Below are 23,110 nucleotides of genomic sequence, written 5' to 3'. Positions count from 1 at the left end.
CCCGCAAGGGGTGACAAGGGCCCTGTCAGGCGGGCCGTCCCGGAGAGGCCTCGGGAGCCTCCCGCACCCGCTCATCTTGTTCCCCAACTGGAAAGGAAGAGAGCAGCCCGGACCCGTGGTTAGGGTGGAATTTTCTGCTTTATGCATCTGTTACAAAAGACAAAACCGTAAAAGCCTCGTACAATAGATGCGGGTGCAAAACAGGTCCTTTACAGGACTGCTCCTGGGTCATGTCCTTTGAGTATAATTAGGAGGACACCGGGAAGGTGACACTCCTCAGCAGCTTGTCACCTTCCTCACCTGCTGTGCTAACAGAAACCACCGTCATGAAATAACAGGGTTTTCACAAATAAGACTACTTGTTCAAGGACATCTCGGACTAAGCTTAAATAAGCTGCTCAACCTGATGGACAAGTCTCCCACCTTTGCTGCCAATTTAACTTAAAAGCATCCAGTCACTACCTCAAATTACACCATTTTGGTTTTTAGCCTGTAGGCAGAGAAACACTTAATATATTACTGGTTTCATTTTCTTGTTCTTACCCTCTAAAGAAGCAGTAACCAACCCAATTTCCAGAGATTACCAATTTGCTACTCCCATAACAACTGGGTCCAACACACCAACAAGAACTGTCACTGTCAAAAACACTAGTTGCAGCACTTTAAATTTCTGACACTGTCAAGAAGTGAGGTCTCATTTTTAACAGAACACCACTGTTAAAAGGGTTCTGTAAAATCTGTGAAGTAAACATATTTCACTTTAACCTGAGACATCAAGCCATGTTAAATTCACTGGATGCAACTTTCTTCCACCTGACGTGAAGTTATCTAGCCCATCTAAGCTATATTTGCCCTTAAATCTGCTGCCTGAGAGACAGACTATTTTTCTCCTACAAATATGCTAAAAATAGACTACTTCTCAAATGTATTTTCAAACCACTATAAATTAAGATTTTCTTACCAACTAGATATCACTTTCAGAGGAATTCCACACATACCAGGAAAGCATTTCTGCTAATTTCAGCTGCCACACTGCAAACTGACCATATACTAACACCTGCTCTCCCTCAGCTGCAAACACCTGTTTATTGTAAGAAAAGAGCTGTCACTGTGTTTCCAAAACCAGCTGCCCTATCAGCTCCTTGGCATCCTGCATGCTGGAGGAGATCTCAGAGCCATCTTCTGCCACATGGGTACCAATCAAGAACATCTTCCTCTCGTCCCCAATATCAGACAGAGCCAGAGCATCGTGGATGTCAGTGATGCAATATGCACCTTCGAGGTCCTGTTACACAAAAATAAAACAACCCTGTTAGTTGCAAGAAGTAGTGGCACCACTCCTACTTTGAGCCACTGCTTTTGTCCAGGAATGAAATAATCTCAAAGGCTCAGGGGCACCATTCTTTTTTACCTTTTATGAGGTCACTTTCCATGTCCTAAAATGCCTTGGGGAAAAGAGTTAATTTCTAACCTAATTTGTTCCTGAAGAAATATGGGTACAGTTGTTTCTATTTCTACACCAATTCCACTGTTTCTGATATCTTTGTAAGACCACCTGCACAAGGCAGACAAAAGCACTGATGGCCCAAGACCTCAGGGGTCCAGCAAAGAGTTACAAGAATAGGGCAAATATACAAGAGTCATGCCCTGCCCGCCTTCTCAGCCACCAGTGTTTCTGATGCATTTGAGTCTGATGAAGCCCAAGCCTGCACTTGTGTTCAAGAGTAACATAAATGACTACTAGTAATGGGCTTCAGTTACAAGAAATTTACGAGATAATACTGTAGAGCAAACTGAGCACGCAACCTTAATAAAAGAAAATCTGTGATTAAAACCCTTGGGCTCTTCTGTCATCTGATTGTACCAGAGGTCCAGTTCTTTCCCAGGTACAGCACCAATCATTGAGACTACCACAAAGATCTTAGGAGGAAGCACTGCCTTGAGAGGAAAACTGCTCTTTCTTTCAGATTTCAGAAGCAGCCTTAGGAGCACCCAACCAGACAGTCTGAAGGCAAACAACAGTGCTTCACTCTTTAGCTGCTCCTAGGTGAAGTGGTACTTCTAGGCAGATACTCAGAACAGAAACCTAACTTCAGATCTAACTGTGGTCTTCCCTGAAGCTCCCAAACCTTGCAACTGTACAGCAGTTTCCACCCACAGCTCTGATTGCATCTTCACCAAGCACAGGACCTGCATCTTGCAGATCCAAAACAACCTCAGATTATTTTGTTTTGTGGTCAACAGGTGTGTCAGAAAGACTCCCAGCCGTGTGCTTTCCTTAAAGGCATGAAGCCTCTTTTGAAAGGCTTTGTTGCTGTTTCCAAAGTTGCTGCCAGCCCAAGCTGTGGCAGCAGCAGGGAACTCTTACCTGCTTGTTGGCCAGAACTACCACAGGCAGGGTGGAGTTGTTCTGGATTAGCTGATGAAGCAGCTGTTTCGCCACAGGCAGTCGGGCATGATCAGCCGAGTCCACGACATAGACCAGCAACAGCACTTTGGGCAGGTACATCTTCCAGTATGAGCGCAGAGATTCACTGCCCCCGACTGGAAGAGAAGACAGCAGCACAGGACTCACCAAGTAATTCAAGCAGCACTGCTCTCAGAGGTGCAGACAGGAGGCCCTGAGCCAAAAACCCAAGGTATTTGGATGACCAAAACCTCAAAGTATTTGAGCTACTGTACATGAGACTGAAAACAGCTTTATTTTCCCCAGTCAAGTCCCACGAAGGCATATGTGTATGCTCAGGGGGAAAAAAAATCTTTCCATTTTAAGCTCTTATTTTGAGAGGATTCTGGGTTCAGTTTCTTTACAGTTGCTTTCTGCCTTGTTGGTTCTTGCTCTCAAGCAAGTAAGGAGAGCAGAAAATGGTTCACTGTCCATAAGCACCAATTGTCTCCATATAGGCTATCTCCAAATGCCCATCTCATTTTAGGACAAAGCAGGTGTACAATTTCCAAAGGAGAAATTTAGCTCTGAGGTGTGGAGGGCTCTCATTGTATTTGTATGACACTAAGAACTAGCTCAAAACTCCCACAGTTTTGTCAATAACCAAAGGCCCTTAAGGAAGAGACAAAAATCTTGTCCAGCAGACTCTTCAGGCAACCCTTTGAAGTAATCTTCGCACAGCATTATTTCTCCATGAGCTCTTCTCTGCTGGATACAGAGGAAAGCTGTTCACCTTCAAAACTAGGTCTTAAAATAATTCCCCAGTGAAACTGTAGGCAGCATGGTGTTTGAGATTCTTGCTCCCATCTGGGGACAAAGAATTCAGTAGTTTGCTGAGTTTAATAGCAGAAGGAATAAGTATCAGTATATTAAGTCTTTCAGATATGTTTTCAGGTCTTTAGGTCATCTTCAGGTACACTGCAAGATCACTGACTCAAAGAATACTGAGGTGCTCAAAACACATGGGCGAGTCTCTCAAAAGCAGCAAGTTTACAAAGCAATATATCTAGGGTTCCCTATCACAGAAGCTCTTTTCAAAATTGTCTGACTATACAACCATCTTTTATTGCCCCCTTTGACTGTTGTGTGTCAAAACAATTTTGCTTTCACTTAAGTCAAAAGGGTTCAGTAGTTTCAAGAATATGGAAAGGGATGTAACATTTCCCACTAGAGCATGCCTGCCTCTTCAAGTGGCCCAACGTACCTGGAAGCAGAACTGCAAGTCTGCCACTGTGGAAAGGAGCCAAAGGGCTGTGACTGACATGTAATGTTTGGGACAGAAGCCCAATTCTGTATTTTGATACTGCAGGGGCTCAGCACTGCTCCCTTTTTAAAGTGTATTCATGCACAGCATAACCCAGGGGTCAGCAACCTCACAGAGAACATTTTTTTCCCCCCAAACTTGTAGGAACTCAGCAGAAGGCAGGAGCTCCTACCACCTGCAGAGGACAAGATACCATCCACTTATCTGTATGCTGGTACAAAGAAAAAGAACGGTTTTCCACCTGTCTAAGCCACCAAAATAAAACCCCTGCTGTTTGCTGATCACCTCGTGCTGTGCGATCACAGCACAGGCTGCTAACCCCTGGACTAGGCAATGGTACAGACTGGATAAGTAACCAGATTAGAGAGCCATGCATGGATTTACCTGGCTGAAACTGGCCTGACACACTGCATTTCCCATGGGTCAGATCGCAGCCATCACATCTCAGGCACTACCAACCTGGACCAGAAAGGGAAGGACGACTCAGAAACAACAGGTTCTGCTGTGGTGTTTGCAGTGCTGGGCCCAGACCATCCCCAGGCAGGAGAGACACTGTGGGTTTCACTGGGCTCAGACATTCCAGTAGGAGATACCCTCTAACATACCAGGCAAGGGGCACAGACTACAAACATCCCTCTAAAGATGATTTCTCCAAACCACTGCAGAGACTCCTATGGTAGTAAGATTGGGAATGAAACTTTGTCTAAGCAGCCTCATCCCCACACCCCAAAAACTTACCTGGGAACAGTACAACCCCTTCAGACTTCCTAAAGGTACACAGGCATCTTTGGGCTAGCTGCCAACTGAGCCAGTTGAGCACTTGTATAGCACAGTGCAGAAACAGCAGGAATCAATGAGCAGCTCCTGCCTCCACAGAAGGCAGGCATTGATGAGGCTGGATATCAGCCTCTCTGTACCAGGGAGTGACCTGACCCCAGGGCCTCCACCTTTCCCATCAGCTAGCTGCACCTCAAACAGCTGTGATGCACCAAAGGCATCACAGGAGATGCCCTCTGCAGGCACAGACAATACCCAAAAATCAGAGCTAACGACAGTACAGAAATTTTAACAAAATGCTACAGACACTCAAAAGACTGTTTAAAGACTAGAAAATACCACTTATGAGGCTTTTGAACAGAAAGGGTACAAAGTTTTTCTCTTCCCCCTCTCTTCTTTCACTTATTATTTATTCCTCTGTAACTCTTGCCCTTTGCAAGGCACAAGCACCAAGGAGAAGCAGTACGAGAGCTATGGACCACAACACAGGGCTTACTGGGGAAACCTCTTCTGGTTCCACCCATTTAGGCTTATTACCCATCTCTCTCTGGGAGAAGAATTCCCAGGACGTCAGGGCTGCACGAAAACTGATCTCTAACACCATTGTGTCTTCTTCTTCAAAGAGGCGGAGTAGGAAAGCAGAATCCCCAAGGAGAAAATAATCACAGCCTCATATTATCAAAGCAGGCATGTGGGGACATTGGGCTATTAAAATATGCGCCTGATCCCTACAGCACAAAACAGGAAGTTATTTCATGTTCAATACTAAAACAGGTTCACTCACTCTCCAGAAACTCCATCTGGGACTCTTCAGTGTTGATGCAGATGGCATTGAAGCCCTCAGTGGGAGCCATGCTGCGCTTGACGTGGTTAGTTGCCAGGGAGTGGAGAATGCTAGTCTTCCCAGCCCCATCCAGGCCCAGCACCAGGATCTGCTTACCGTGTCCTTTACCCTGCAAAGCGAGGGGCAGCACACTTACCCGGGCAGCCGGGGCAAGAGCAAAGCTTAGCAGGGCTGGGGGAAAGAAGGGGACTGTACAAGGGGCCTGGAGGGCACCGCAAAAGCCCCCTCGCGGTGAAGAAGCTGAAGATGCCCGCGGGACTCCTATGGCACAAGCGCACGGTCGCAGCGATGGGGGATCCCTAGGACACCGGTCGGCCCCGGGCACACCGGGCAGGAAAGCGGGGAAAGCGGCCCCGGCCCGGTCACCGCCCCGCCGCGGCTCCGGGCGCCGCCGGGGCCGAGGTCCCGGTGGGCCGAGACGGGCGGGGCGGCGCGGCTACGCCGGGAGGCCCCGGGCGGCCCAGCGGGCGTTCCCCGACCCCGCGGCCTCGCCTGCCGCCCCGACGCAGCCCCGGTACCTGATCGGCGGCGGCAGCGGCGGCTGCAGAGCGTGCGGGCAGCGAGACCGCGCTCCGCCGGCGGGCCCAGGCCCGGACGACCGCGACCGTACCGCCCGCCACGGCCAGCGCCGTCCCGCAGAGCGCAGCGACCCGCAGGCGGGAGTCCATCGCCGCTCCGGCCGCGGGCACCGCTCCGGCCGCGGGCACCGGACACCGCGCACCCGCACCGCGCACGGAGAGCGCCCCCCGCAGCCCCGAACGCGGCTCCCGCCGCCAGCCGGGCTCCCAGTGCCAGGCTGGGAACACGGGGGTGGCGGTGAAACAGAGAACGAGCCCTGCCGCGAGCGGTTTCTCGCTGGTACATGAAGGCCGCGGTTTCCGTACACCTGCTGCTGCACCCCCCGCTCCTACCCCCGCGGCATTTGTTCCCAGCTTGTTCTGCCTGCGTGCCCAGCTCCGGCGCAGCGGTCAGAACACTGTCCAGGTACCCGGGACAGGGCTCCAGCAGTATCTCGAGTCAGCCTTTCCATCAGGCCAGAGCTTGTGCTAGGTTTCACCAGAGAAGACGCCTGAAGAACAGAGCTGCGTTCTCTTCCGGGATCTCCCCTCGAAACACGGGATTGCTGCAGGACAGTGGGCTCTCTCCTGTAGTCATCAGCTGCTGTCTAAGCAGGGGCACATCGCCCAGGGAAGTAATTTAAAACAACACTCTTTGTTCAGCACTCAGATGGCAGCAAGTGCCTGCCAGCCATTCATACAACTGGTTTCTTTCTCTATGCTCTGTTCATCTCTTTCAGACAAGACACTTTCAGCCCCCTTCTCAGATACTCCCACTGTACAGGCAAGGTAAAAAAAAAAGGATTTTGTAGATTTTCACTGCCAGGAGACTCAGGAGTTGTTTTTTTCTTAAGCTGCAGTAGCATGTCCCTTAGTCCCTACCTTTTAAGGCCTTTGCTTTAAATTTTTTCAGAAACAGAAACTTTTGCCTTTTAGGCTGACATCTGACAACCCTCTCCAAGGCGCATTTCTACCCACTGACAGTCCATGTCTGGAAAAATGTTTTGGCTACATTCAGATCAAACCAGAATTTTCAAGACCAGTGTCGAGAGATAATAGTTTAGCATGAATAAGTTTTCAGCAGAATGAGATTCATAGTTGTAATTCTGTATGATTTAGTATGTCGTTTGCTTAGCTTTACTTGCTCAGGGTGAGTAACTGGATTTGCTGAAGCCTCAGGCTACAAACCATGAACTTACACCTCCATAGCTGAAATTAGTTTTCCTAGTCATTTTCCTAGTAGCTGGCATATTGCTATGTTTTGTCTTTAGTACAGGAAGAATATTGATAGCACACTGTTGTTTTTGTTGTTGATAAATGTGTTTATCCTAACTCCCGGGCTTTTTTTGGTTCCCATGCTCTGCCAGTGAGCAGGTGCATCAGAAGATAAGGAGACAACTGTCAGCAAAGCTGCAACTTCACAAGAACCATCAACAGCCTTCCTGCATGGACACAGAGAAACAGCTCAGTAAGGTGTTAGAAACACTTCAGTAAGGTGTTAAAGATCCAGATCAAAAATAACCAGTGAGCCAAGAGGCATGCAAGGTGCATGCAAGATGGGCACTCAGTCGAAGGTATCATTTCTTGGGGAGTTCCTTTGTTGTAGGTTCCTCTCCAGAGTCACTGAGCTTAGCTGACCTGCTGCTATACCACTCATTATTTTCATAAACCCAGCACCTAAGACTTGTAGAAACGTAGGGTCAACGCCAAAGGAGGAGGAAGCACACCTCAGACAACCACACATTCCACTCACCTTTGTTTTGTCAAACCCTTTAGAATAAGGCAGCTGGCTTGCAGAAAGTGGGACACTGAATCTGCTGCTATACACTTCACCATGCTTTTGCCTAACAGTCTTGTTACTCCTCTTCAGCCTATCTTATCCTTATTATAAAGCCCAGATGTTTTCTAGGATGTTTTGTGCCTTTGCTCTTTGGTGGTCAATAACTGACTGACATAAAAGACAGTGCTTGCATCATGCATAGATAAATCTGCTAAAGGCCTAAACTGACATATGCAAGAGGAGCATGAAACTACATTTTAAGAAATTCTTGATTATCTCATATCTCTTAAATGTCTGGCAACACAGAAACAGATTTCTTCTTAGGGGCTTTGTTTGACTTTGATGGCAACAACCTAAGTCACAGTGAGGGCAAATGTGAGGAAGAGACCTTGGTGAGCAGACAGATCATGACATCTATACCAGCCCATCTCCCCCCAGACCACTGACAGGCAGGACAGAGATCCAGATTCCAAGAGTCTTTCACCAGCACTTGCTTTTGACCTTTATTCTGCAACCAGCATCACGTATTGAAGGAGGGACGTTACACATCCTGATTTTTACCACCCTCCTTTAGCCCCTTTCTTCTTTTTCTGCTGCTGTTTTTTCTTGGTGGCTGGAGCACCTGCGGGTTTTTGGTGCCTGGGAGGGATGACGTTACTTGCAGCCGATACAGCTGCCCCGCTGCCGGGCCGAGGGGAGGTAGGTGGGCTGCTGGCAGTTCTACTGGCATCCCTGCAGAAAGGCAAGAGAAAAAGACACCGTGTGGGTTCACAACCACCTGCAAGACAGGGTATTAGTGCAGGGAGCTGACAGTGAAAAGCAGCAGCTGCCCCATTAGGTAGCAAGCATTATGTATGAGAGGGCACTCATGCAAGGAGAGGCTTCAACATACAGAAGGAGCTGGTGGAGGATGGGAACACATCTCATAGGGCAGCAATCACCTTGTAACTGATATTCACTAGATAGTGTAAGTTACTGACAATGAAAGCAAGGCTAACTTTTGAATAGACTTCTGATAGCTCGTGCAACACACAAGAAGCCTTTCAGGTCCCACTCCTAGACAGTGCAAACCCAGCATCCTTCCTCAGATGCTAGTAAGACACCATCTTGCTGTCAGGCTTCATACATAATGGTAATTCTTGATTCCAGCTCAAATAATCACTTAGAAGGAAGTACAGAGTTTTCTCGAATCATGGCTAATGGTTCTGCAGCTGCCAAAAGACTTGAAAGCAAATTGCTCAAGAGAAAGCATGCAAAATTAATTTCACTGCCAAAGGAGAAGCGCATTAAAAGACTATGAGAATTTTATTTGCACCTTGGCTCCTTCAAGCATGCCTATCCTATCGCACTGGTTTTCAGGAACCTATAGGGATCTCCAGGGAAAGCAGCTAGTAGCAGGTTCAAGCAGCAAAGAGCAATGTCACTTTTGCTACCTGCAGTTGGTAGCTGCAGCAGAGCAGCACAAACACAGCCCTCCCAGTTGCCCAGGAGTGAATCCCCCCATCAATCATTGCAAAATGGGTACTTACAGTTCAGAGGAGCCAGTTGTGGTTGAACCCTGAGTTCCCTTGCCAACCTGATCCTTCTTCTTGCCCTTCTTCCGTCCACGGTAGTAGGACCGCTCTCGCATTGGAAGCCACCGCTCAGGGTCAGGAGTCACCTTGGGGTCGTAGTTCTTGGGCAGCTTTCCTGCAGAACATCCAGTGCCAGGAAATGAGACTGGGGTCAACACACCAGAGGCATCACCAAGGGACATGCATGGGATGTCAGCAGCAATGGCATGGCAGCACAAAGAGATCAGCAACTACATCACCCTATCGGGGTGTTGCTCTCACTCCTGAGAAAAACGCCCTAACCAAAAAAGGTATCATGAAGATCCAGGTTTCCAGAGACACAGTCCTAGCAAAGTGTTCTAGTTCCTAGGGACCTGGAGGCTGGCTGTTCGGAGAAAGAATCTGGAGAACTCTCTGGAGCTGTGCTATTTCAACAGCTAGGAAATACAACTTACCCTTCTTTTTTTTCTTCTTTTTCTTCACTTCCCCTTGTCTGAAAGGAAAATAAGAGATTGTGAAATAGCAGAGACAGAGCAGACAAGCCAACTAAAAACTAGCTCTGGAAGAAGCTAAACCATTACCATTCTCTAAGAACTTGGTCTGCTGCTACAGACCAAGCTCCTTGCAGTCAAACAACAGGCTCCCTTTCCACCAGCCTGCTTTCTACAGCAGTGCCTTCACTAAAACAGGTGCGGTTCTTGAACCACCCAAAAAAGGATGCACCAGAGCTATAGCAATAAAATTAAATAAAAAATATAGCAGCCTGCTTTACCCTTGCTCCTTCTGCTGGTTGTCTCCAGTGAGCTTCGCAGCTTTCTTCCGAACATAGGTTGCTCCATGGGAGTTCTCCAGCGCATCAACATCTACTTTCAGTGACATGGTGTCTGAGGAAGGCAAGTGTTTGCTAAGACTGCAAGGGAAGAGTTCAGGGATGCAAACCAGCAAGCATAAACACCCATGTTCTTCCACACAGCAAGAGGCAACCTCAGCTTAAACAAATTCTGTCTGTTAACAATGCCTAGACAGGCCTATGGGGCTATTTCCATCTCTCTCACTAGCTTCTTACACAAGTTGGGATGAGCTGCTTAATCGCCATCTGCCTCATTTTTCCCTCTCTATACAGGGAACAGCTTCCTGTGAAAGCAGCTCAGGTAACAAAAGCAGTATGTGAATGAGATTTTGGGTAAGCAAGAGCTTTGCCATATTGTATCAGTCCTGCATTACTACCACAGGTTTAAGATTCCAACAGAAAAGATGGAGGTGCTCTTGGTTTTGGTTCTACCTTGTCTTATTAATTCTCAAAGAGAAGAAGGCCAAAGATAAAAGGGTCCTGAGATATCACAGTAATGAAGCCAATTAAAGAAATAAGGTAGCTCCAGACAACTTGACCTGGATATGTAGCTGTTCCAGAGAGGATCCTTGCCTTTCTTCGGGTAGGAGTGGGTCTGAAGTTCCCACACAGATGAAAATCCAAGGAAGCAATACCCAAATACCTCTTTCACCACCATTAAAAGGATACACTTTAGCTTTTTCAGGGTCAACCAGGGAATAGGCAGAGATGAGCTGTGCCAGAGTATGCACATCTTTTGGGTTTTGCCTTTTGAGAGGAAAATAAAAACCAAAACAAAACAGAAAAGGACCAAGTTACCAATGTTACTCATCTCAAAGACTGGTAACACTACACCGTGCTTGCTGCTGCAGCACAGTTGCTATCTGTGGGGACAGGCATGTTAGTATGTGGTCTCCTCCAGAGCACACCACCAAACATCACTGGTGTGGATTAAAGGAGGTACAGACAATTTCACAGTATCATGAAACAGGCAATAGAAGAGGAAAACCCAGTAGCAAAGGCAAGTTAACACTCCCCCCAATAAAAGATCCCATTAAGTGTACAACAGAAACTAAAACCTAGACATCCACATTTATGTAGCACTAGAAAAGACTGCATTCCAGTCCCCAAAGAAATGTTCACTGCACACAAGTGGCTTCTGGGATAAGTCTACCAGGTTTTCAAGTGAGCATCAACTATAGATCAAAGGAATTATCTCCCCTTCTTCCAAAATACAGCCTTGCATTGAAGCCCCTGTGCAAAGGCAACTCTAAAGGACAGCTACTAGTCAGTCAAAATTGTCAGACACTGCCTGCCACCAGACAGCTTGCAGAGGACTCTGGGTGGAGACCTGCTGCTCAGCAACCACCCAACTCACTTCCAGAGCTCCTCCAAGTCGCTGATTGCTTCCTTCTTCCTGCCATGCTTTAGTTTGAAGTTGGCAGCTTCCCTTATCAGCGACAAATGTACAGGAGACTTTGGCTGAAAAACACAGCAGCCATGATTAGTTCCTTATTATCTCAGCATGGAGCCTAGCTCTAGCTGGCTTTAATGCACCTGAGGCTTGGCCAAACTGAGTTAACATCCTATCATGCAGAAAGCAGACCACTTTTGCACTCTGGGAAGTGAGGCAGAACTGCATGGGACAAGGCAGCTTGCTGCTCCACCATATCCTCCTATCAGGGAGAAGTTCTGACTGCTACATTTAGGCATTCATTGATGCCACACTCCTAATCTGACAGGAGCTGCTGCTCCCTATTCATAACACATCTATTATTGATAAATGCTCACAAAACAGGAGATCACATGTCTCCGAACCCCCAACTGGATATCTGCTGGGGCTATGCATCAACAGGAAAAGTTTAATTGGACTGGCTAGAAAATCCAGGACAGATTCTTTCATATTAGCTCCTCTGGTCTGACTTGCCTGGTGTTGCTGATACCACTGGATAGCCTGTGTGAAGACTTCAATTGCACTGTCGATATCCTCTTCATGACTGTACATTGTCACCAACGCAGACACCTGCAAGCATTCAAGAGCAGTAAACAGCAGATCTTCATGCAAATTGTCTACAGTCAGAGTCTCAGCAGTTAAAACTAAAAAAAAAGTTAAAAAGGGATTTCCCAAAAGCAGAGTCAATGTGAGCTTTCTGCTCTGTCCCTAATAACCAGCTGTGGTAAGAGGAAGGATACCCAGGCCACAGCTTCCTACCCAAGTCACTCCCAAAAGAACATCCCCAACATCTTTTTCCTATGGTACAAGCCTAAGATTGCATTCATAGAAGGAACCTTCCTGTCTTAGCACTTTGTTTTCTTATCACAGGACTCAGTTTCATTAGAAAACCTTTTTCATCCCCCATTCTCTACCTCAAGAGCTATGAAAAAAGAAATCAGCACTGAAGAGATTATAAGGATACCATTCATTTGCTGACATCCCAGTCACAAGCAGAGGTGACCCAGGGCAAGGAGCTGTTATTGTTAACTGCCCCTATAAATTATTTTTATCATTCACACTTACAATTGGAACAGATCCAACTATCAGCTCCTGTTCAAAACACTTATGCTGAACATGTGAGCACTTACAAGGCCATCAAGCTTTTCTGAATAGCAGGTGTGGATAAGCAGGTAGATCAGGGTGATGCTGCAGGGATGGAACACAGCACTTTCCACCTAAGGCCTGCCATCCTAAAGCTCCTTCTAAAAAGTCCCAACAGTACCTACCAGCAACCAGCAGTTGCTCCAGTCATGTTATGCAAGTAAATCCTGGCAACATGCAGGATTAAGAGATTTCCAGGGAGTGGGAACATAGGCAAGAGAGCATCCCTCTGACAGGCAGAGTACTTCTGTAACTACGTTCAGGCTACCTGAAGCAAGTTATAATACCACCTTTGTCCAAGACAAGGAAGATGGGCTCAGAATCCCTGCAGACACTCAAGTCAAGTGGCAGCCACGGGGAAGAGGCAAAAAGGAGCAAGCAGTGCAAAGCTCTCCTACAAGGGAAAAAACCTTACACAGTTCAGACGGAGTTTTGCTTACCATACCAGGCTTGTGCTGCAGTTCTTCTATGCTCCTCAGGATCATGCAGGCTTTGGTGACACTGCCTAGAAGAAAGACAAGGAAGAACACACTCTGAATGGCATCACAACACCTGATCCCAGCAGTGAACTTCAAGCTAAAGGTAAACAATGGGGACAGAACAATTCCTCTCACAACATCTCCCCCATTGCAGGAGTTAAGGACAGACCTTCACACAATGGACCCTTCTACTCTTGTCACATCCTGCAAGGGTTCAAGAGCAAGTTTTGGCTACCAGGGAGTTCTCTTCAGGCTCAAGTCTGTGCTACCTGACTATATACAGGAATGGTACCATTATGGAGCCTCACACTGCTCCCAAAATTATCCTGCCCCAGAAGAGATTCAGCATTTCACAGAGACTGTGGGCTTTTCTGCCAGCAATCTGTGGAGCTGGTGTATCCAGACATTAGCTATCAGCATTATCCTGCCATAGCTAAGTATATGTATTACCTGACTGAAAGTATCTCTACTCTGCACCCTGTCACAACAGTGACTGCAGCAAAGATTGCCCTGAAGTCTAGTTTTCTTACCCCTTGTACCCTTGTCATGTGCAGACACTTCCCAACAAAGGAGAACACTAGATACCTTGAGCAATTTTTAGCTGGGCCATCGTCAGCTTGATCTCAGCTGCATTGGCAGGGTGTTGGTCTGCAAAGTCCTGAGAGTCAGAAGAAACAACAATTCAACTTGTGTGTGGGCACCAGGCTGCTGCTTTGGTGAATCATATGTCATGCTCAGTCACAGCAAGCTGTCAAGAGCCAAAGAAAGCTTTCCAGCACAGGCAGGTTTCAGCACACAGCAGAGAAGGACCCCAAGTGTGGCCTTTCAGATTTCTGTCCCAGGCCACTCAAACATTCCAAAGAAGGGTGTTGCAAACTGCTTGTAAGCAGAGTAGCAAAGCCTACTGCTTACCCTAGAAGTCTACTACAGCTTCATAAGCATAAAAGTCAGAAGTGTAAGGGAACTGTTTCCCTTTAAAAGCAGAATTGTTCAATTGGGTGTGAAGGCTTTCCAGCAGCATTAAACCAAAGCAAAATAAGGAGTCAGATACCCCTGGAAATTTAAACCAAACAAAACAAACTAAGGGAAAACAGCACAGGAAAACACAACACACAGGTTTAAATGGTGCTTGGCCGACTTTCTCTTAACCTACCTGCAGAAGCCCTATGGCCTTTGCATGCTGCTTCTCACGACACAGCTGGGCTGCCTGGATAAGCACAGGGAGCAGGTGCTCAGGGCTCTGGGACTGCAGGCTTGCTGACAGCTTGCGGCACTGATCTGCCTGGAGTGGAAAGAGAACACACTTTTCTCAGCCTCTGTGAGCACCTTACACAGGGCTAAGAAACCAGCAGTATCTAAGAAGAGATATGAGTGGTGACTCCCCTGAAATGAGTACACAGAACCAAGAAATCCTCTTAGTGGCCCTTCAGATACATCTAAGAACCCCCACATCCTTTTTGTCTTCTTGTTATCTCCACACCATTCTCCCTAGAGCAAGGCCCAAGTCACTAAACAGACAGCTGTGCTTTTACGGATGATTTTATTTTTCTGCTTACTTATGTCCCTAAATGTAGAGGTCCTATCTTCTGAAACAGAACAGCTGCATCTCCGTTTTTGCCCAGTCAAACTCCTGTGGATTTAATCCATAGCTACTTACTGCAGAACAGTTTCCCTTACCTGGTTTGTGTACATTGCAAGCAAAGCTTTGTTGAATTCAATCGCCTGGAGCTGCTTCTTGGAGAGTTTATGCTCAACTCCTTCTGCATTGGTCAGCTTCACCTTTTTCTTTGAATCAAAGACATTTTGGTCCTGCGGAAATCACACATCATGAGAAGATTTCTCTACATTCCTTGAAGAAGAAAAGGTTCCCTAGGTCCATGATTTAACTACTGTTTAAGAAAACATCTTTACTGATTATCTTCCTTCTCTCCACAGAAGCAGAGAAGCAAGGTGACTAATCACAATGAAAGTGGCAAGGTAATTCTATACCTTGTTAATTGTGATGATATTATTTGCAATGACAGCAAGGAGTCCTACATCTGTTGGCCTGCAGATAAAAAAAGCAGAAAGCATACTGTTACTGAACAGCAGTCTCTCACAGATGCAAGGCTGAGCATTTGTTTTTTAAAAAAAACCCTGACTTCAACTTGATTATTTGATTGTAGAGCTGTAGAGCATCCTCTGTACGTCCCTGCAATTGCATGATATAAGCCATCTGACCATGAATAATAGCCAGTTCAGCCTCAATGTCTTCTTCTGTCACATCCTGAAAGAAAATCAAAACAAAAAGTAAAAAGCTGCTATCTCACCTCTCATCCAACTTCAGCATTCTGCTGGCAAACATCTGTGAGCATTCCTGGGCAGTATTAGCAGCAAAGTACCCCAGCTAATACAGGTGAAGGTTGTACCCATAGCACAAACAGAAGCATATTTGAGTTAAAATAGGAGAAAAGAAAGCTTCACCTACTCCAGCTAGAATCTGAAGATCACCTTAACTTGTACATCCAATCTGCCATTCTGCAATGATTGGTTACAAATTCTCTGTTTGTCACCACCCACTCAGCATGTTCATCCCTAGCAGGGGTAGGTCACAGGGAGGCTTCAGACAACCTGCACCCTTCTACTTGCACCAGAACAGGCAACTTTGCAAGGAGCACAGCAGCAAACAGCCTGCAGTGTCAGCTGCCTGCCTGCAACAGCCACCATGGCTGCCCTCACAAGCTGGTACCAGCAGAGCAGCCCTGGCTCTGCTCTGGCTCTCTGCACTTTGGGACTGCACCCTCACTTCCCCTGCTGCAAAGCAAACTTTCTCCAGAACAACATCAGGAACTTACAGAGTCTTCTGACAGCGACTGGCGGCACAGCTCTACAAGGAAACACATTGAAAAACACAATTTAGAAGGCTTTAGGGTGAAAAAAAAACAGGCGAGAAGCATGAGGGAACATAGAACCATTTCATGTATCCCTGAAACTTCTGCAGCACTACAAGGGCACAGCAGGCTACCAGTCTGATGATGGATGGGACTAAGCATGAGAGAGCAGACTATGTGATGCAGAAGAACAATCAATGACACAGAAGATACTGTCCCTCTCAGACACTAATTTTCTCTCCTGAGCAAATTTCCTTAGACCTAGCTCCTGATTTTTTCCATGGGGATCAGCTGCAACTGCTCACTGGTCTTGTGAGTTAAGTGCTGCAAGCCTGCAGTATTCAGCTTACAACACCCTTTATGGGGCAGCAATTCTGTTACTTTTCAGTACCCATACCAGCCACTTCACTTTCTCATTCTTCACCAGAACATCACCTGTTTGCCCTCCAAAAGACTACTATCAAAGGACATAGGCTCAAATTACACATGCTTATCAGTTGTATTGGACACTTGTTATTCTTCATCAAAACTGGGACAGAAGTGACCTATTTATCTGCAAGAGCAATTAGATCAGACAGAACTAGTCCTTCCTAGTTCTCTCCCCAGATTTTTTTTAAACACACAAAATCCCCCTTTCACCCCATAGAAAAAAAAAATCCTCTTTGCTAAAAAGCTCATTTACTGGCTTATACTAATTCATACCATGAAGTACTTTGAACTTTTATAACATGTACTTCAACTAACAAAATCTCATCTCATGTTTATGAGATTACACTCACATCTACTTCCTGCTTAAAAAAAAATGCACAAAGTTATTGAATACAAATCAGGGGCTGTAGGAGAGCCAGGACATGCTGCATGGCTCTGGAAAAGATTTCCAGAGGAACACTTGACCAAAAACACCAGCTTCACAAATCCTGCTGCTGATCAGTTTTTAAATTCTCAAAACCTCTTTTTCTCTGATTTCTGTATCAGAGAGCAAATAACTACTTCTACTACACAAAGCTTCCCTCTCATCTCACCAGGCTTTTACCTTCAGCTTTTTGTAGTTTTTTCATTGCTTCATTCAGCTTTCCTTGCCCAATCAATGCACATGCACTGTTATAACACAGCTCGTAGGTAGCTTCTCGAAGGCCTAAATCCTCCTAGCATAAAAAAATAAATATAACATTGCATAAACACCAAGAGATTTAACAGGCAACAGACACAAACCAAAGTTTTCCTGTACATTTAAACTAATCCTTGAAAAATAAATCTAAGAAGCAAATTTAACAGGGCACACACCTGGCAAGTAAGTTGCAGCATAAAGGATCTTCCCTCACACTGCGCAAAGTCAGAGGCAACTGACAAGGCAGCAGGGAAACTCCAGCCTGAACCTGGGGACTACTTAGGCTGGTGCAAGAGGGCAACTAAGAACTGCTGCTCTGGAGAATTAGAAAGTGAATCCACAGCACTGAACAGAAAGCTGAGCATGCTGCGTGCACCTCCAAGGACAAGGATTTCTAAACAAATGTGAAAATTACTATCTACATTGTTCATTAACAAAAATATTCCCAAGCATGGCTGGGTGATCAGAACAACTAGCTTTAACCCTGGGCAAGAGGGTAATGAGAAAGAAAAGTGCTAGTCACCACAGGTGTTCTGCTAATGCAGGTTCAGAAAGATCTACTTCCTGATCTGCTGTGACATCTAAAGTACAAGCTCTCTAGAGATCAAAGGTGAAGTGTAATTCATAAATAATAACAGCATTTATTCCTTCATACAAGGAAAACCACTATGTGACCTTCAACATACTCAGAAATCTTTAGGAGACAGGAACACATTTCCCTCCTGTTCAGTATCCACAATTCCAATACAATTTGTATCCTCTATTCCTTGGCTCTCACTCCTACACCCAAAGACATAAATACTCACTTACTGGCACCACCTTCTCCCACGTGCTTTGTGCTGCCACAACAGCAGAGAGGTTGGTTTTTCTCTCCTCCTCATACTCATCCTGGGAGTTGCGGATGAGATCCCTGTACGCAGCCAGACAATCGTCATAACGCTCCAGCCTGTACAACTGAGAAAGGAAAGGAATTAGCCCTCAGAACAGTATTTTCCTGTGCATGCTGGTAACTACAGCCTCCTTCCTCCCTCCCCATGGACTGGGGGCAGCAGAGCATCATATGTTTTAAGCTGAACATTACTAACATTTGCATCTACCTTTAAGGGCAAGCTATATAGACTACACTTGCAAGGAGTCAAGCAATGACACCAGATACCTGCACAAAAATGACACAGCTCCTACTCCTAAAACAGCTTCTTTAAAAGCAGCAGTTTACTCAGTTTTGTCCTCAAACAGCCTTCTTCCAAATTAGATCGCCTCTCTAAGAAAGAAATTAAATTAATGGTCTTTCATGCAGCTGAGAGAAGATAGCCAATTCTTCACAAAACCGTTCTGATCAACCAGGAAAAAAAGAAGAGGAAAAAGCATAACTTCTTTTCCGCATCACTTTTAATGCCTGAGACATGAGGTCTCACAAACCATTCCTGAACAGGTATCTAATGCAAACAGATAGCTGAACCACCAACAAATCCCATCAGATCTCTTCCTTCCTCAACCAGATGGCTAATAACAGGCCAGACCCAGGAAGGGAGGAGAAGTCACAAATATATTGCTTTGGTTCTGTGGGAATAAGATGACAACACTGCCTCCAGAAACAGGCAACTGAAGCTTCACAGAAGTCTGAGCAGTTGGAACCATACCTGTCCTTACCTTCAAGCCAGAGAAGGAAATTCTGTCCCCATACCTGTCTCCCATTAGAGGGAGGACAAGGCATCCACCATACAAAGGTCCCACCCGGAAGAAAAGCTTGTAATTACCACTTGTCCATAAAGCTCCTTCAGTTTGTCTGTCTGCTGACTGGCACTCTGAATGGTCTTGAGAGCACTTTCAATACGGTTCAACCTGTATTCACAGTAGGCCTTCTCAAAGGCAATAACATCACTGCAAGGACAAGACAAAGGCTGACAGCAAGCACTAGAGTTTCATTCAACGGCATTCACTCACATAGAACCAGCCCTAATTAGTCACAGACTGCTATATAACCAAAAATCCAAACACACAATCCCAGATTACTGAATTATGTATCTGTTGAGCAGGGAAAGCATCTTCTATCTACTTGGTGTTCAACAGAGAAAGCATATCAAAACTTCATCCAAAAAAACAAAGGTTTCTTTTTAATGGCATTTCCACACACATGGTATTCCAAATTCTCTCTGCTCCAGGCCGCCTACTAATTATGCTAATCAAATGCTTAAAAGGTAAAACAATAGCAAACTTCATTCCCTGGCATTTTCTTAAGGGGAAGGCATTATATTGCAATGAAACATTGTTACAGCAAACTTTTAAAGATAATTGACTCACAGAAAGAGAGCAAAAGGTATAAAACACAGTCCCACTTACAGGCAGATAACAAGACAAAGGTAATATTAACCTATTTTGAAACATGACTGCAGCAGAACTGCAGCAAAAGGGTTTGCTTTGCCAACATAAAACTGGCTTCAAAGCAAGCTCACACCAGCAGGGAAGCATTCTCAAAGAATCTGAGCCTTGAAAGCTATGTTCCAGCTATCCCCTGAGTTACCACTTAAGCCAAAGGAAAATTAATCAGCAATTCCTTTAGTTCATGCCTGGGGTCACTTATTATTAGCTTTACTTTGCCTATTTAAAATTATCTCGATTCAAATGAGTATTAAGGAAGTTTGAAAATTAATGGCATTTAGAATTAAATCAAAGCAGCCTCAGTGCAGGATAAAAACTTCAAGACAGACCAAGAACCACCACTCTCCTTGCTCTGCAGGACACAGACACACAGCAGAATGAGCTGAAAGAAGTTATAGGAAGAACTCTGAAACCAGTTGAATATTGAAAAAAAAAAGCTTCCCCTTACCTTATAATAAAATAATAGGCTAAAAAACTTGAATTGAACCCCTTTTTCCCAGGAAAAAAGGAACAGGGTGAACTGGGTAATTACATGTTATTCAGATGCAAACAAAAACAAAGCTATGTTCATCACACTGATAACTTCAACACACCTTTCTGAGAACTTCCTTAATACAAAAATTGTGCTGCCAGCTAGTTCTTGGGTAGCCCTTTTCATCCTTGTCATTGCACAAAGAGCATCCTTATGAGGAACAAAATTAGAAGCCTGACTTGTTCTCAAACACAATTTGCCTCCAGGGTCCTGATTTTGTGAGGATGCACAAAGGGCCTGCACCACCCCATAAGCTGAGGCAGTTCCTTCAGGCTGGCAAAGCAAAGGACCCCAAGGAGCTGTATGATGAGATACCCAAGCAAAGCCAACAGATTGCTGACACCAACCAAGGCTTCTCCTTTCTTACTTCCCTCCCAGAGAGATCTGTCCCCTTCCCTTGTACCAGCCATACTACCTAGCCACATCTACAAGCAGAATCAGCACGTGAAGGTGGCTGAAAACTCAGGGACAATCCCTTCAACAGTAACAGCAAGGTGTTAGACTGCCTCAAACTCGACCAGACCTTGTCTCACCCCCTCCCATAAAGAAGTGTGTCACTGAGAAGACCAACCCCAATCTCTCTGAGCATATCCTGCTCTTTATTTTGCTGCCTCATTAGTCCCCTCTACTGAAGCTGCAGCAGCTTCTCAAGGACTCAGGAGTTTCATATTTTGTAGAGCACAGCAAGACACAACTCACCTGGTTAACACTTTAGTGTGGGTATTGATTACACCAAGGGCTTCCTTGAAGTTCCCATTCTGGATAAGACACACTACTTTACACTGAAGTGCTGTCACGTCGTCTTTGTTGATCTGCAGTACTGGAGGAGAAACCAGTTTCAACACAATGATCCAACTCAAACACACACAGGCTTTGTAAGGGACTCACATTATTAGAGCTGAAAAAACCCATCCTAGAGAGTGGCCACATCAACTTAAAGCATCCTGGCATAGCTTGCTTTGGCTCGGATCATGAAACAAACCCCAGCAGGATAAAAGAATCCAGTATAGATCCTGAACTTACCAGAAGCAAGCACTGTGCTAACACGTCTGGAAAAGAGCTGCACCAAAGGGGCTACACAGACCTGGGCAAACCTTTCCTTGGCATTTCACTTCCAGGCAAAGAACACAGTGCCAAGGCCCCAGTGCCACATAAAGCACCCTCAGGAAGGAAAACAGCTGGTACGTAAGAACAGTGTGGCTCTTGTCAGGGAGTCACTTTACACACTAAAACTTTCTGCCAGTGGATGACAGTGAATGAGAACTAGAAGAGAGACATGGGTTTTGCTATTTGATTATTTTCAGTGATGCCAGCTTCAGCTTTTCTAGGACAGGAGATGAATCCCTACCACCTACCAGCAGCAAAGACAGAACTTATAACCACAACGTGCCTGATACTGCAATCCCGTTTCGGATGCCTAGCCACCAAAACAACACATCTCAACGTGAACTCTCCGTTTCGAGCAAGTTGTTGTTCCCAAGTCATTTAGTCCATATGCAAAACACCACTCCTCCAGCTCCCGGGGGAAAAGCTCTCCTTCGTCCCATGACCAAAACGGAAGGAAAACCCACGACTAACTCCAAAGGCTTAACCCACAGCAAGGGATGCGTGATGCAACACAAGGACTCGATGGTCACGGTACAGCAGCGGAGCCTGGGCCCCGGCCGCCCCTCTTCCCTCTAGCCCAACACAGTAAAATCCCCGCAGCCTTTGCCCGCGGCCCCGCTCCCGGCACGAAACCTACGGACGGACACCACCCGCTCCCCGCCGCCCCGCAGCGACCCTCCGCAAGGCCAACGCGCCCGGGCAGAGACCCCAGACCCGCGGGGCGGGGCCCGGCACTGTCGCCGCACTCACTCTTATTGACGGACTTGAGGGCGCGGGCGAAGTCGCCGTTCTGGCCACAGCGGTTCACCTCGCTCCACAGCCCCGCTGCCGCCGCCGCCCCCGCGGCCGCCGCCATCTTGGCACCGGGACAAAACACACGTCGCGGGGGCGGTGCCGCGCCGGAAGCGGAAGTGCCGAGCGCGGTCCCGCCCCCGACCGGCCCTGGTGCCCTTCCGGCAGCCCCGCCCTGCCCGGTGCCGCGCAGGGCCGGTGTGCTGCGATTGCCTCAGGGCCCGCCGCTTCCCGGGCCAGCGCGGGCTCCGCACCCGGACAGCCCTGGCCATGTACATAGACTGAGGAACGAGAGGCTGGAAGCACTGCAGAAAGGGAGCTGGGGGTCCTGGTCCATGGCAGTGAATGTGAGTCACTGAGCCCTGGCAGCCAGGAGGGCCAGCCCTGCCCTGGGGGGCAGCAGGCACAGCCAGGCAAGGGAGGGGATTGTCCTGCTCTGCTCTGCACTGGGGCAGCCTCACCTCCAGTGCTGGGGGCAGGTCTGGGTGCCACAACATCAGAAAGACACTGAGCTGTTGGAGAGTGTCCAGAGAATGGTGACGGGTCTTGAGAGAAAGCCATAAGAGCATTGGAGGCCACCTGGTTTGTTCAGCCTGGACAAGAGAGATAGACCTCACTGTGGTCTTGAACATCCTCAAGAAAGGAAGAGGAGGGGCAGGTACCGACTTCTTCACCCTGGTGACAAGTGACAAGACTCAAAGAAACAGAATGGAACTCAGTCAGGGAAGGTCCAGGCTAAATTTCAGGGAAATGTTCTTCATCCAGAGGGTGTTTGGGCACTGGAACAGCTCCCCAGAGAAGGGGGTCACAGCTCCAAGCCTGACAGAGTTCAAGGAGCTTTTAGACAATGCTCTCAGGCACTCGGTGTGACTCTGGTGATCGTCCTGCACAGGGACTGAAGCTGAACTCAGTCATCATGATGGGTCTCTTCCAGCCCAGCATTTTCAGTGATTGTACTGATTTAATTTGCTTTCATGATAAAGCTCTGCAGATTTAGCACCTTAGTTATTGCCAAATAACTCCACTCCCAATGTTTTGACCAAAGTGAGTGTGAGTGTGGAGAGGGAAGGGGTGATTTATCACCCCAAAAGGATTTTCTACCAACTCCCATTACTTTCTTTGGCTAAAAGACTGGCCTCAGTCATCAGTTTTCAAATTTCAGAAATGTCAGGATTACAAATATAACAAAGTCCGTGT

General features: G+C 46.7%; 2 protein-coding genes across 4 annotated transcripts; both read right to left on the bottom strand.

Moving 5' to 3' along the window:
* Positions 1-119: 119 nt before the first annotated feature.
* On the bottom strand, positions 120-6,032 carry ARL9 (ADP ribosylation factor like GTPase 9). Of its 3 annotated transcripts, none has more exons than XM_059844344.1 (4): positions 5,850-6,032; positions 5,272-5,440; positions 2,369-2,544; positions 120-1,285 (listed from the first exon to the last, which is right to left on the bottom strand). In XM_059844344.1, the coding sequence occupies exons 1-4, from the start codon at positions 5,997-5,999 to the stop codon at positions 1,106-1,108; spliced, it is 675 nt and encodes a 224-aa protein (XP_059700327.1). In that variant the 5' UTR covers positions 6,000-6,032; the 3' UTR covers positions 120-1,105. The 3 variants fall into 3 exon arrangements, with proteins under 3 accessions (XP_059700327.1, XP_059700329.1, XP_059700330.1); XM_059844346.1 differs by lacking the exon at positions 5,850-6,032 and adding an exon at positions 5,527-5,733; XM_059844347.1 differs by lacking the exon at positions 5,850-6,032 and adding an exon at positions 4,095-4,169 and having other exon boundaries at positions 5,272-5,499.
* A 2,111-nt stretch (positions 6,033-8,143) lies between these two features.
* On the bottom strand, positions 8,144-22,031 carry SRP72 (signal recognition particle 72). Its single transcript, XM_059844341.1, has 19 exons — positions 21,872-22,031; positions 20,714-20,834; positions 18,861-18,984; positions 17,914-18,057; positions 17,029-17,140; positions 15,960-15,991; positions 15,267-15,391; positions 15,115-15,172; positions 14,803-14,934; positions 14,279-14,407; positions 13,711-13,783; positions 13,087-13,151; positions 11,978-12,073; positions 11,429-11,532; positions 10,741-10,818; positions 9,994-10,131; positions 9,677-9,714; positions 9,198-9,357; positions 8,144-8,400 (listed from the first exon to the last, which is right to left on the bottom strand). Exons 1-19 carry the CDS (start codon positions 21,975-21,977, stop codon positions 8,226-8,228), a joined length of 2,010 nt encoding a protein of 669 aa, XP_059700324.1. The 5' UTR covers positions 21,978-22,031; the 3' UTR covers positions 8,144-8,225.
* Positions 22,032-23,110: the final 1,079 nt, after the last annotated feature.

This window comes from Haemorhous mexicanus, chromosome 4, assembly GCF_027477595.1.
Source record: "Haemorhous mexicanus isolate bHaeMex1 chromosome 4, bHaeMex1.pri, whole genome shotgun sequence".
NCBI classification, from domain to species: Eukaryota; Metazoa; Chordata; class Aves; order Passeriformes; family Fringillidae; genus Haemorhous; species Haemorhous mexicanus.
The sequence above is the reverse complement of the archived record's forward strand: the minus strand, read 5'-3'. Positions and strand labels throughout refer to the sequence as shown.

Bases quoted from the DNA above. Each gene is read 5' to 3' on its own strand.
- ARL9 (XM_059844344.1), bottom strand. From the start codon at position 5,999: ATGGACTCCCGCCTGCGGGTCGCTGCGCTCTGCGGGACGGCGCTGGCC. The intron at 5,441-5,849 runs GTACCGGGGCTG...CTCGCTTTGCAG, and splicing joins CCGCTGCCGCCGCCGATCAG to GGTAAAGGACACGGTAAGCA. The intron at 2,545-5,271 runs GTGAGTGAACCT...CTTCTCTTCCAG, and splicing joins CCAGATGGAGTTTCTGGAGA to TCGGGGGCAGTGAATCTCTG.
- SRP72 (XM_059844341.1), bottom strand. From the start codon at position 21,977: ATGGCGGCGGCCGCGGGGGCGGCGGCGGCAGCGGGGCTGTGGAGCGAG. The intron at 15,992-17,028 runs GTAAAAGCCTGG...GTTTCCTTGTAG, and splicing joins AAAACTACAAAAAGCTGAAG to AGCTGTGCCGCCAGTCGCTG. The intron at 13,152-13,710 runs GTATCTAGTGTT...TCTTTCTTCTAG, and splicing joins CCAGCTAAAAATTGCTCAAG to GCAGTGTCACCAAAGCCTGC.